General features: G+C 66.6%; 4 protein-coding genes across 4 annotated transcripts in view; all 4 read right to left on the reverse strand.

Moving 5' to 3' along the window:
- EMIHUDRAFT_456752 (hypothetical protein) overlaps window positions 1-1431 on the reverse strand; it is a gene marked incomplete at its 3' end in the record, with an annotated part of 3427 nt that extends 1996 nt beyond the window's left edge. The window contains exons 1-4 of the mRNA XM_005782014.1: window positions 1097-1431; window positions 797-838; window positions 229-286; window positions 8-47 (exon numbers count right to left, since the gene is read on the reverse strand). Of these exons, the coding sequence (XP_005782071.1) occupies window positions 8-47; window positions 229-286; window positions 797-838; window positions 1097-1421 (465 nt within the window). The 5' untranslated portion in view covers window positions 1422-1431. The remainder of the gene's footprint in view (window positions 1-7; window positions 48-228; window positions 287-796; window positions 839-1096) is intronic.
- A 1942-nt stretch (window positions 1432-3373) lies between these two features.
- Window positions 3374-4729, reverse strand: EMIHUDRAFT_233728 (hypothetical protein; the record flags this gene model as incomplete). Its single annotated transcript, XM_005782015.1, has 1 exon — window positions 3374-4729. The coding sequence occupies one exon, from the start codon at window positions 4727-4729 to the stop codon at window positions 3374-3376; it is 1356 nt and encodes a 451-aa protein (XP_005782072.1).
- A 79-nt stretch (window positions 4730-4808) lies between these two features.
- Window positions 4809-5160, reverse strand: EMIHUDRAFT_233729 (hypothetical protein; the record flags this gene model as incomplete). Its single annotated transcript, XM_005782016.1, has 2 exons — window positions 4809-4856; window positions 4930-5160. 2 exons carry the CDS (start codon window positions 5158-5160, stop codon window positions 4809-4811), a joined length of 279 nt encoding a protein of 92 aa, XP_005782073.1.
- A 2301-nt stretch (window positions 5161-7461) lies between these two features.
- Window positions 7462-10429, reverse strand: EMIHUDRAFT_233730 (hypothetical protein; the record flags this gene model as incomplete). The annotated part of the gene is made up of 6 exons (XM_005782017.1): window positions 7462-7851; window positions 8242-8906; window positions 8978-9480; window positions 9820-9923; window positions 10002-10100; window positions 10232-10429. The coding sequence occupies 6 exons, from the start codon at window positions 10427-10429 to the stop codon at window positions 7462-7464; spliced, it is 1959 nt and encodes a 652-aa protein (XP_005782074.1).
- Window positions 10430-11331: the final 902 nt, after the last annotated feature.

The following is an 11331-nucleotide window of genomic DNA, read 5'->3' on the forward strand; positions in this document are numbered from 1 at the left end:
GGTCGACGGTATCGATGAGCGCCTGCCGGAGAAACTGCACGACGTAGCTCTCCCATGCGCGTCAGCTGGTCGGGGGGGGGGGCTCGGCGTAGACTGAGAGACACCTCAAACGGGCGGGAGATGCGGGAAGAGGGTCTCGGGCATGTCTCGGAGGTGTCTCGGAGGTGTCTCGGAAGTGTCTCGGAAGTGTCTCGGAGATGTCTCGGAGGTGTCTCGGAGGTGTCTCACCGCCATTCGAGCGAGCGCTGCGCGAGGGCGCGCCGCTCGACATCCGAGTAGTCGAGGCCTGTTCACAGCAGGAGGGTGTGAAGTTCACAGCAGGAGGGCGTGAAGTTCACAGCAGGAGGGTGTGAAGTTCACAGCAGGAGGGTGTGAAGTTCACAGCAGGAGGGTGTGAAGTTCACAGCAGGAGGGTGTGAAGTTCACAGCAGGAGGGTGTGAAGTTCACAGCAGGAGGGTGTGAAGCTCACAGCAGGAGGGTGTGAAGTTCACAGCAGGAGGGTGTGAAGTTCACAGCAGGAGGGTGTGAAGAGAGAGAGGCACGGTTTGTCAGTCACTGTGCTGGTGGCGCGCAGGGTGTGAGACCAGGCTAGCTCGTGGAGGCTCAAGGGCAAGTCAGGCAGACTCCTCCACACACACACACGACGTGGCGGCGCGGCAGTGGCGAGGCAACTGGCAGAGGGCCGGCTCAACCCTGTGCCGTTCCAGCAGGGCTTCCCGCTCAGAGCTGTGCATGTGGAGTCGACATCGGCTCTGGCTGGACATGCATGTGTGCGCTCTCTACGCACGGCGGCGCCGGCGAGGGCCCCGTCGGCGCGGGTCGGGAAGAAGGCGATCAGTGCCTGGAGGGGTGGAGGGGGTGCCGAGGGCGCGAGTCGTCGACGGGCCGTGGGTGACGCGCCGAGCACGTGTCGAGAACGCGCGTGCGCGGTCTGGCGGACGGATTCACCGGGGATGCGCGGTGGGTGGGTTGTGGCTACGGGAGAGAGGGAGAGAGGCGGCGGGGCGGCGGGCGTCCAGCGGGGAGGCGAGCCAAAGGGCGGTGGAGAGCTGGCAGGGAGCGAGCAGGGTCGGGCTCGGAACGCGTCTTTCTCGCGCGCCGTCAGGATTGTGCGCACGCCCCACGCTGGCTGCCACGACTCTGGGTGGTGTGCGGAGACGGAGAGGCAGATCTTGCGGCCGGTCTCGAAGCGGCCGTTGGGCGTGAGCAGAAAGATGGAAGGTGGCTTGAACGGGTACTCGGGTGGCAGCATGATGCGCCCGTGGTACCGGCCTCCCTCGAATGCGGTGCCCGCGACACCGCGCAGCGTAAAGTGCCACTCGAAGAGGTTGTCATCGAGGGGCGCGGCGACAAAGTCGGCGGCGGGGCACTCCTGAAGCTCCTTGGCCTCGCTCATGATGCGCTTCACCGATCGAGACATGCTTGTCGTGCCCCGGCGGAAGGGCGCCTGAAACCTTGTCGGCGTCCGCGAAAGAATTCAACAAAAAGATGTGAGCTTGCCGACTGCACTCCAAGTGCTCCAAGTGCTCCAAGAACTCTCTCGCAGAGCACACAGGTTCGACACAGGTACCAAAAGAGGCACAGCCTGCGACGGACCTTTAGAAGGCGCCGTCGTCCTCATGGAGGTGGGCACGATCGGGGGGACAGTCGAATCCGCGAGCACCGTAGTGCTCGCCGAAAAGACCATCCCCATCATCCCAACCCCCCCGGCGACCCCCTCGCCGCTTGCCCCGCCAGCGGGCACTGCGCGACCCACCCCCGCGCCCTCGACCGCGCCCCCCGCCAGGAGCATATCGCATCACCACCGCCCGATCCTCGTCGAAGAGCAGAATCTTTCCCGCCTTCACCAGCTCCTTCCACCCCTCCGTGTCCTGCAACGTCGTGGCGCCAGCCCATAGCTCCGGCCCTCCGTCGCAACATCCCGGCCCCTGTTCCGGCATAGCGTCCAAAGCCGCCCTAAACCTAGGGCAGCGCGCCGCGTCCCATGCCGCCTTCTCAGCCGCCTGGATAGCCGCCCACTGGGCAACCGAGTAGTGGGAGGGGCGAGATTGGCGAGCAGTGGGAGGGCCGTCCGGCTCGGCGCCGCGCGCCGCGCCCGAAACCGCCCCCGATGCCTCCTCCTCGACCTCCTCGTCGGTTGCCGTGCCCACCGCATGCTCCTGGGACCTCGCAAAAGAAGAATGAGTCCAGACTCCGACCCCCGCCGCAACGTCCGGAGACTGCGGTGTGTTCGTGGCCGGGTGTGGACGGTACGCGGGTACAACCAGGAACAGGCAGCGGGCAAAGGCAGCTGCCCTTCCCCTCCTCCGCCGGCGGCGCGGATTCCGAAGTGTCAACAGACACAGCGGGTCCAACACCGCCAGCAACAACTGCGGCCCGCGCCTCGACGCGGGCGCCGCTCTCCGCCTCTTTTACGGCCTCGCTGACCCGCGCGCACCGCCGAGCCTGCGGCGGGCGGGCGCGCTGCGGCCGCACGTCTAACTTCGTCATAGTGCCACGACGTGCGGCCTAGATTTAGCCCACGCGCCTCTGCTCGCAAACACTCACCCATTGAATTGTCACTGCCCGTGAGTGCGAGATAGGGCTAGCAGTAGGCAGCTAGCCTCTGAGGAGGGCGTCCATAGACACCTCACATGACCCCACACACGGTCTCGTCCGTGCCTCGCCGGGCGGCGAGATTGCTAGAGGCGGAGCAAGCCTGCTCTAGTCTCACACGTTACTCCCTGTCGTCTGTTGTGTTGTTGTGCCCTTGTTTGTTCCTTTGGCACGGTGGAGTGCTGGGGGGGGCGACAGGGAGGATGTGGCCTTGAGTTATGTGTACGCCAACTCAGGGTGTGTGGCAGCCAGCTGGCTGTGTGTCTAGTGAGCTTGTTTGTGTCTGTGTGTCGCTCGTGCGTGTCGTCATCATCTGTCTAGCGTCCACCCATACCGCGCTGGTGTCCAGTCCGAGCCTGGGGCCTGGCTGTTCTTCACCTTTCTACCTAACCTAACCTCGACGTGTGGCGGCGCGCGTTCGCGCGCGACGCGCTGCTCGTGCTCCGGTTCGAGGCTTTGCTCCGGAGCGGGCGGTGGTGGCAGCAGACCGAGAGTACGCACGGCTCGGTCTTCTTGGCGGGCTTGGAAACGACGAGCGCGGCTTGCTTGACCGCGACGAGGCGTCGTGTCAGGTTGAGCGGCATCGGCTTGCCGGGCAGTATCTCAAGGCCCCAGAACGCCATGGTTTAGCAGGGCGGAGAGGCGTAGATACGAGGCTGCTGGATGTCGCGTCGTCAGGAAGATAAAATAAAAAAATGCGGCAACGCAGTTAGTTTTCTTTGCGAGTGGGGCGTGCGAATTAGCCTGACACAACTCGCCCGTATCCGTTCGCGCCGTTCACCCCCCCCCCCCTTGGGAGTCGCACGAGCGCGCCTGCAGCTGCATTGAGTCTGCGGCACTGCTCGAGTACACGATGTGGCCACGCCACTTCGTCTGCACGCGATGTCGGCCGAGCCGGGTCGCCTTCTCCACCGCACCCGGCGTGTCCCACGCCGTGAATGCTGGAGCCGCTCCGGAGCAGGCGGCGCAGGTGGCGTTGAAGCGGCCGAGGTTGAGCACCTCAAAGCAGCCGCGCGCCCAGCTCCTCGCCGCAGCGGTGCCTCTCTCTGGCGGCTCCCATTGGGGCAGCGAGACGCGCGACTCGCTCCAAGCAGCCTTGGACTGGGCCAGGTGCAGCAGCATCACCTCCCGCTCGTTGACGACGAGCGTCGAGCCAGTCAGCCGGAGCCGCATCGCGCCGCAGGGGCAGAAGGAGCATCCAGAGGCGTAGTCTGTGCACGTCTTCGCCTCTGCAAACCTCATCTTCATCTTGCTCATCACCACGCCGCCCGTGACCTCCGCGAGCCGCGTCAGCACGTCGCCCATCGTCTCCCAGCCGCGCGAGTAGTGGTACTCGCCCCACCACTCGTCGAAGTGCGCGTAGTCGCCGGACGCGACGACCGCGCGCCACTGCGGCGAGCGGCGGAACAGCGACGCTCCTCCGCCCTCCACGCGGAAGGCTGTGAACGGGCCCCACGCCTTTTTGCGCCACGGGTTGGGGTAGAGCGGGCAGACGACATTCACGCGCTCGCCGTGGTCGCACGGGCAGTACTTCTTGTGCAAGTACACATTGACCAGGTTGACGTTGGCCACCTCCATCTCGCCCGTCTTTGCGTTCGGGCGCAGTGGCACCAGGCAACAGCCGCCCACCTGCCCCGTCGCGTTACGGACTGCGCACTGCTCCCGCAACTTGGCCGCGCCACGCCCGCCGTCCGACTCTCGCGGGATGCAGCGGCAGCACGCTGCGTGCTCGTTCCGCGTCGCGCGATCCATCCACGAGAGCAGATCGCCAAAGACAACGTCGAGGTCGGACCAAGCCCACCACTCATGGCCCGCCGTGTGCTGTGGGTAGAGCTCGGCGGCGAGCGGCTTCATGTCGTTGCCTTTGCTGTAGTGCCCGGCGAATGTGTCGTTGTATCGGACACTGCTGCCGTCGCCCACGAGCACCGAAAGCCGTGTCTGTATCGCCGAAAAGCTTACTTGCTCGAAGCGCACGTTCGGCGGCAGCACCGCCGGCGGAGCCGCATCGCCAACGACGACAAAGTCGACGCGAGGATTGACGTGCATCGATTGAAGGGTAAGCGGCAGCCAGACCGGCAGCTCGCCAAAATAGAAGATGAAGACGACGAGAGGCCGTCGCGAGGGCGTGGACATACGATGGCGGCTCTTCTGCATGCACAAGGCTCCGCCGACTTCAGCTGGGTCAGGTTTTCTTTTTTCGCGACAAGTGAGCCTAGCCTCGCAAATTCTGCGTGACCTTGTCCTCTCCCATGCTCTTTCTCTACGGTTTCACCTCGTACACGAGATGCTAGTCCGCAAAGGCACAAGATGGGCACTAGTACGCGGGAGGGCACAAGAAGGGCAACGGCTAGAGCCGAGAAGGGATGCTCACTGTGCTCATCCTCCTGCCCCGGATGCGCCTGCTGCCACTCTCGAATCTGCCGGCGCACCATGTGGGAGGGGGAGCGGAAGGTGTGCTCAAGCGCTTCGCCCGTCATCGGGCTGGTCGACTTTGTCGCGAGCCAGCGCTCGATCGCCGTCCGCTCGTACGCATGCCCGTCGGCCGCCATCACCGGGTCGATCATCACCTCGGTCGTGATCGGGCAAATGAAGTCGTCCGGCGGCTCCTACTCCCTCGGAGCCGGCGCCGCCGCAGCGGGCGACCTTCGATCCTCCGCCGCCCGCCTCTCCTGCTCCAGCCTCGCGCTCTCCTCGAGCGCCGCCGCTAGCTGCTCCTCCGCCACAATCGCCTCGTCCTCCGCCGCAGTCGGCGCCTCCTCCTCCTCCGCCTCCTCGGGCTCCTGCGACGGACCCGCCGCGTCTCCGCCGCCGCCCACTTGCCCTTCTTCTTCTTCTTCTTCTTCTTGGCCTTCTTCTTCTCCCTGGTGCGCTTCTCCCTCTCCTCCTCCGCCAGAAGCTCCTCGGCATGCCGCGCCGCCTCCGCCTCCCTCACCGCCGCCTCTAGGGCGCGCCAGCACTCAGCGTGGCCCTTCTCCTTGGCAAGCTGCTGCGCCGTGTGCCCGTTTGAGTCGCGCAACGACGTGTCGGCACCCGCCCGCAGCAGGAAGCGCACAACGGCGGCGTGGTCCCGGTAGCACGCGACGAGGAGTGGCGTCAAGCCGCCCGCCATGACTTGGTCGATCGCCGCGCCAGCATCGAGAAGCAGCTGGGCGATTTCGGGGAAGTCATTCGCGCACGCTGTGTGCAGCGGCGTGTCGCCGTTGTTGGCGGCGAGGGTGGCGTCGGCCCGAGCGTCGCACAGCAGCGAGGCGATCTCGAGGCGGCCCTCTTGGCACGCGACGTACAGCGGCGTGCAGCCGCTCTCATCGGCTTGGTTTATCATCGCGCCCGCGCTCAGGAGCAGCCGGACGATGTCTGGGTCGCCGCCCAAGCACGCGAGGTGCAGCGGCGTGTCGCCATTGTCGCCGGCCAGATTGACGTCAGCGCGCGCGTCGAACAGCAGCCGGGTGATCTCGAGGCGGCCCTCGCACCCAAAATCGCAGCATTGGTCGATCGCCGCGCCCGCGTCGCGCAGCAGCGCCACCATCTCGAGCTGCCCCTCATACGCCGCGATGTGCAGTGCGGACCGGCCGCTGCCAGTGGTGGAACCAACGCTCGCGCCACTCTCCAGTAGCAGCCGCGCGGCGTCAGCCTGCCCGTGCCGAGCAGCGTAGGTAAGCAGCGTGTCCGTGTGCCTCCCGGTCTCGAGCCGCCTGTCGAGCAGGGCCGTGAGTGCTGCACCGCGCGTCTGGCCGGCGAGGAAGGCGTGCAGCGAGGCCAGGTTGCCCACGGCGAAGTCGGAGAGCAAGGCCGGGGTGGCGAACGTCGTGGCACGTGGCACAGTCGAGACGAGAGCGCAAGCGAAGCCCTCGATCTTCTTGGGGACCAGCGTATTCGTCCCGCCCTCCTCTCCGTGTCCCAATCTGCCATACGGCCCTAGCCCAGAGGCGATCGATGGGCGGGAGAGGCCTCTGGCACGGACATACAGCTCGGGACCGACGGACGCGCGAGGGGGTGATCTCACGCGGGTCCAACTTTGGCCTGAGAGGGGGTGAAGAGGGGAAAGCACCTGTTTTTCGAGGCCTTCTCCGCCTTCGAGGAGACAGTGTAACCTTGCCGAGGCCTTCTCCGCCTTCGAGGAGACAGTGTGACATTGCCGAGGCCTTCTCCGCCTTCGAGGAGACAGTGTAACATTGCCGAGGCCTTCTCCGCCTTCGAGGAGACAGTGTAACATTGCCGAGGCCTTCTCCGCCTTCGAGGAGACAGTGTGACCTTGCCGAGGCCTTCTCCGCCTCCGAGGATAGATGACTAGCAACGCGAAGGACGCGCGGAGCGTTTGCGCTTCACACACTGGTTGCACGTCCAGTGCACCGACGCCTCGTCGCGATGACCGATGTCCTTGCTTCCTCCAGCACAAACTCAGGACACAGGAGGGAGCGTTCGCGCTTCACACCTCGTAGTGGCGCTGTGGTGCGGTTGGGGTGGGTGGGGTGGGGGGGGGGGGGAAGACAAACCCCCAGTATGTGCCGGATGGGGGAGATTGTAACTCGAAATGCCACGCGACACACACATATTCCAGGGGTCTGAGGCTCTGGTGTACGGCTCTACAGTGTACTGGAGGCTCCACAGTGCGCAGTGGACAAGTGGAGACTCTAGCCCAGAGGAGACTGCCTGTGGAGAAATCAACCTTACCTTACCTTACCTTAGACTGCCTAGTGCCTCCACTGCCCCTGCGTCGTGCGTGCGAGAGCTCTTATGGAGCTCCTTTTACAGCTTAATTCCGGCATATCCTGGCGGCATGTGTGTACCGCCGACGCAGGCCTGCAGCGGACCACCCCACCCTCAACGGAGGGCTGCAGCGAATTAAGCGCGCCTGCGCGCGTCTCCTACGTCCGCCTCCCCCCCACAGCCCGCGCGCAGGCCACCGCCGCCTCCAACGCCGTGTCGAAGGTGCCGAGGTAGACCTTCCTGTCGCCCACCTTGGGGTGCGCCTTGAAGCGGCTAGAGGGCTGCTTGCACACCCCCTTGTAGCCAGTGCCGTTGCTGGAGAGTTGCAAGCGAAAGCCCTCCGCCTCCGCAGACACTGTCGGAGGCTGGTACTCGCCGATCGCCCGCGCATACGCCACCGCCGCCTCCACCGCCGTGTCGAAGACGCCGATGTAGATGGTCCTGCTCCCCTCGTAGCGACGCGCTTCGAAGCGGCCAGCCTGCTGGGTGAGCTTGCGCACCCCCTTGTAGCCGGTGGTGCTGCCGCCGGCGAGGTGCAGCTTCAGCCCCTCCGCCTCCGCCACCAGAGCCTCCTCCTCCTCCTCCTCCTCCTCCCCCCCCTCCTCCTCCTCGTCCTCGTCCTCGTCCTCACCGCCCTGCAGCTTCAGCCCCTCCGCCCCCGCCAACAGGGGCTGGTCGTGCTCGTCGGGGCGGGGGGCCGAGGCGGAGCGGGTGGCCGATGCCGCCATAGACATGTCTCCACTGCGGTACTCGAGGCCGCCACCCTCGACGCGCTCCTCGACGATCTTGTCGACCTGGTAGACTGGAGCGCCACCCTCCTCCTCCTCCTCCTCGCCTTCCTCCTCCTCCTCCTCCTCCTCCTCCTCCTCCTCACCGCCGTCTTCCCCCTCCTCGCCCTCCTCCTCCTCCTCGCCCGCCTCCGGCTCCGCCTGCCCCACCGCCCGCGCGTAGGCCACCGCCGCCTCGATGACCGTGTGGAAAACGCCGATGCAGATGGTTCTGCTCCCCTCAGTCCGGAATACTCGGTAGCGGCCGCTCTGCTGCTCATAGCACACGCCCTTGTAGCCGGTGCTGCTGCTGCTCGAGAGGTGCAAGCGCAATCCCTCCGCCACCGGAGCCTTCTGGCTAGAGATGGCCTCCGAGCCTGCTGGCGGCTCTTTCCCAACCGTCGCCTCCACCTCCACCTCCGCCCGTGCGTCAACCTGGCGCACCTTCTCCTCCGACTGCCGGACACCTTTCAGCCAGCTGCTAAGGGACGCCTGGGACACATGCAGCACCGCTGCAAGCTGCTTCTGCGAGAGGCATTGCATGCGCGCGCGAACGCACGCGACTGACCTCGGCGACTGAAGGCAATTCCTGACGCAATCGCCCAGGAAGGCCACGTCGTGGTCGAGCGCAAGCGTCGGCGCAGCGGCAGCAGTGGTGACGGCGAGAATCGCTGCGCCGGTGCCCTCGCTCTCACAAGCAGAGCTCGCACCCTTTTGCACCACTGCTGCCGTCACCCGTTTTGCCACCCGTTTTGCCGTCAGGATCACCGCCGACCTCCGTTGGCCGTCCTCGCTGCCGCTGTCGCTTCCACCGCACTGCACGGATGCCGCTGCTCCTGCGAGCGAAACTCGAAGCCATCCACGACATCAACGTCGATCTGCATGTCTGGGCGGTTCGCGCCGCAACCGCTGCCGCTCGCAGTCCTCTCCACCGGCTCAGCGACGGCGAGACGAAAACGCTTGGCAGGGGGTGCAGCGGCAGCCGTCGGCCCCTCCCCGACCGCCCGCGCGTACGCCACCGCCGCCTCCACCGCCGTGCCGAACTTGCCGAGGGATATGTACCGTCCGCCTGTCCACTGCTCCGCTTTGAAGCGGCCGCTCCGGCTGTCCTTGCGCACGCCCTTGTAGCCGGTGTTGCTGCCAATCGACAGGTGCAAACGCAAGCCCTCCGCCTCCGCCACCACCGCCACATCCTCCCCCTCCGCCTCCTCTGCACGCGTGGGCGCCGGCCGCGCGGTGGGATCCCGCCACGTCAAGAGCCCGGCGTCCTCCTGCTCGCGGAGCAGGGTTGGCGCGCGCTCGTTGTCCTCGTAAAGGATGGTGTGCTCGCCTGTGCTCGCGTCGTACGACTCGACGACGCCGCGGTAGGTCTCCATCTTCCTGCCGTTCACCCAATCCACCCACACGCGCCTACGTCATGAAGACAGTGGACCGACGGCGTGATTGCGGCATCGTGCAGTGTATTCAGAGCATCGCGTGCACTCGAGGGCCACGACTTCGCTGCATACGTGTCGCATCTACTCCGAGCACCGCCCTACGACCTCCGCGCCGTAGCTTGGCGGCATCCGTCGCGACGACGCCAGCAGCGTGAAGTGCCCCTCCTCGTCCACGTCCTCGCCCTCGCCCTCGCCCTCGCCCTCGCCCTTGCCCTCCGCCAGCTCCTCGCCCTCCGCCTCTGCCGGCGCCGCCTCGCCGCCGCCCACGCCGCCGCTACTGCTCGCGCCGGCCACTGGTAAGCGAATCACGTACCGTGGTAAGCGAATCAGCCGCTCGGCAGCGTCGCCCACGACGCCGCTGCAATCGGCGAGGGCCCTGCGGGCGTCGCCCTCCGAAAAGCCCATGCCGATCAGCTCCTGCAGCGGGCTGGCGCACCTGCGCCCGCTGGCGCACCTGCGCTGCTGCCTGAGCCCGATCGCAACGGTTGCCGCGACCTCGCAATCGAACGAGCGCTTCGCAATGCGCCGCCGCTTGGCCGGCAGCGCGGGCGCTGCGTCTGAGTCGGCGTCGTGCAGCGCAGCTGCCGAGTAGACCTATGGGCGCAATGCCAACCCTGCGACGCTGAGCACTCGAAGCCGGTGTTCAGTTTCGTGAAACTAGCTAGGGCGGTGCTGCGCTGAAGCCGTCGTGTGTGGTTGGGTATGCGTTGCACCTGGAGCCTCACATGCGCCGTCGGGCTCCGCTTGAGGACGCACTTTTGACGCTTGGTGCCGGGCCCGCCGAGTCGCGGCTTGTCTCGGCAATAGACGCACTCGTCGCAGTCGATGTTAGCGGACGGCCGACTGCCCGTGCGGACGCCGGTGCGCGACACGGTGAGAATGAGCCTCACGCGAACGACGTTCGCAGGCACGTCTATCTCCATGGATTCAACACGGGACCTAGCTGATGAGCGAGGCCAGGACCGACACCCTTTTCTTTTTCGGTAATGCCAGTGCGCGCCAATCATCTTTTTTTTATGATCTTAGCCTTCGATCTCATGAATTTTTTTATTCTAACACCATGCACATGCTCGCTCGCCGACAGCCCGCGCGCCGAGGCTCTGCCCTCGTGCGCCGCCTGAGTGGCCTCGTCGGGCCTCCGCCACTTCTCCGCGCGTCGGTCCAGGAGCTCGGCTCATCGGGTCTCGCCGCGACCAACGCCGCAGCTGTCGGGCAGCCGCCGCCTCCGACACCTGCGCCGCCTCCGCCGCTGCCACCGCCGCCGCTCGAGCCTCCGCCGGCGGCGACAGCGACGGCGGAGCCGGCTGTGGACGCCTGCGGCGCGGCCGGCCTGATTAGCGATGTCGCATCACCACCCGCCGCTGCCGCGATCGACGCTGCGGCGCCCGCAGCAAAGTCCAGCTGGACGAGCAGTCTCAGCAGCTGGTGGCGGGGCAAGGCGGAGGGCGGGCCGGCCGCCGCCGGCGCGGACGCGCCGACTCCCCCCGCCGCGCCAGCGGAAGCGCTGGCGGCGGAGGCGGCGCCAACACCTCCGCCGCCGGCCGCAGCAGCGCCTTCAGCAGAGTTTGGGCCGGCGCTACCGCTGGCGGCAGATGGCAGCCCACTGCAAGTTGTCCCGGTGCCAGTGCTGACGCCTAGCAGCGCGCTGCCGGGCGGCGCGCTGGCCGGCGACGTGCCTGTGCCGGTCCTCACCCCGGGCGCGGGGCTCGGAGATGCGGCGGCGCAGGCGGCCGCGGACAGAGAGACACGGCAACCGAATCGCAGCCTCTCGAGTCCCAGCCTGTCTCTGGGAGGCCTGTTGTGTGCCCCTCCTCACGCCTGCCGC

This window comes from Emiliania huxleyi, assembly GCF_000372725.1.
Source record: "Emiliania huxleyi CCMP1516 chromosome Unknown EMIHUscaffold_196, whole genome shotgun sequence".
In the NCBI taxonomy this organism is placed as follows: Eukaryota; Haptophyta; order Isochrysidales; family Noelaerhabdaceae; genus Emiliania; species Emiliania huxleyi.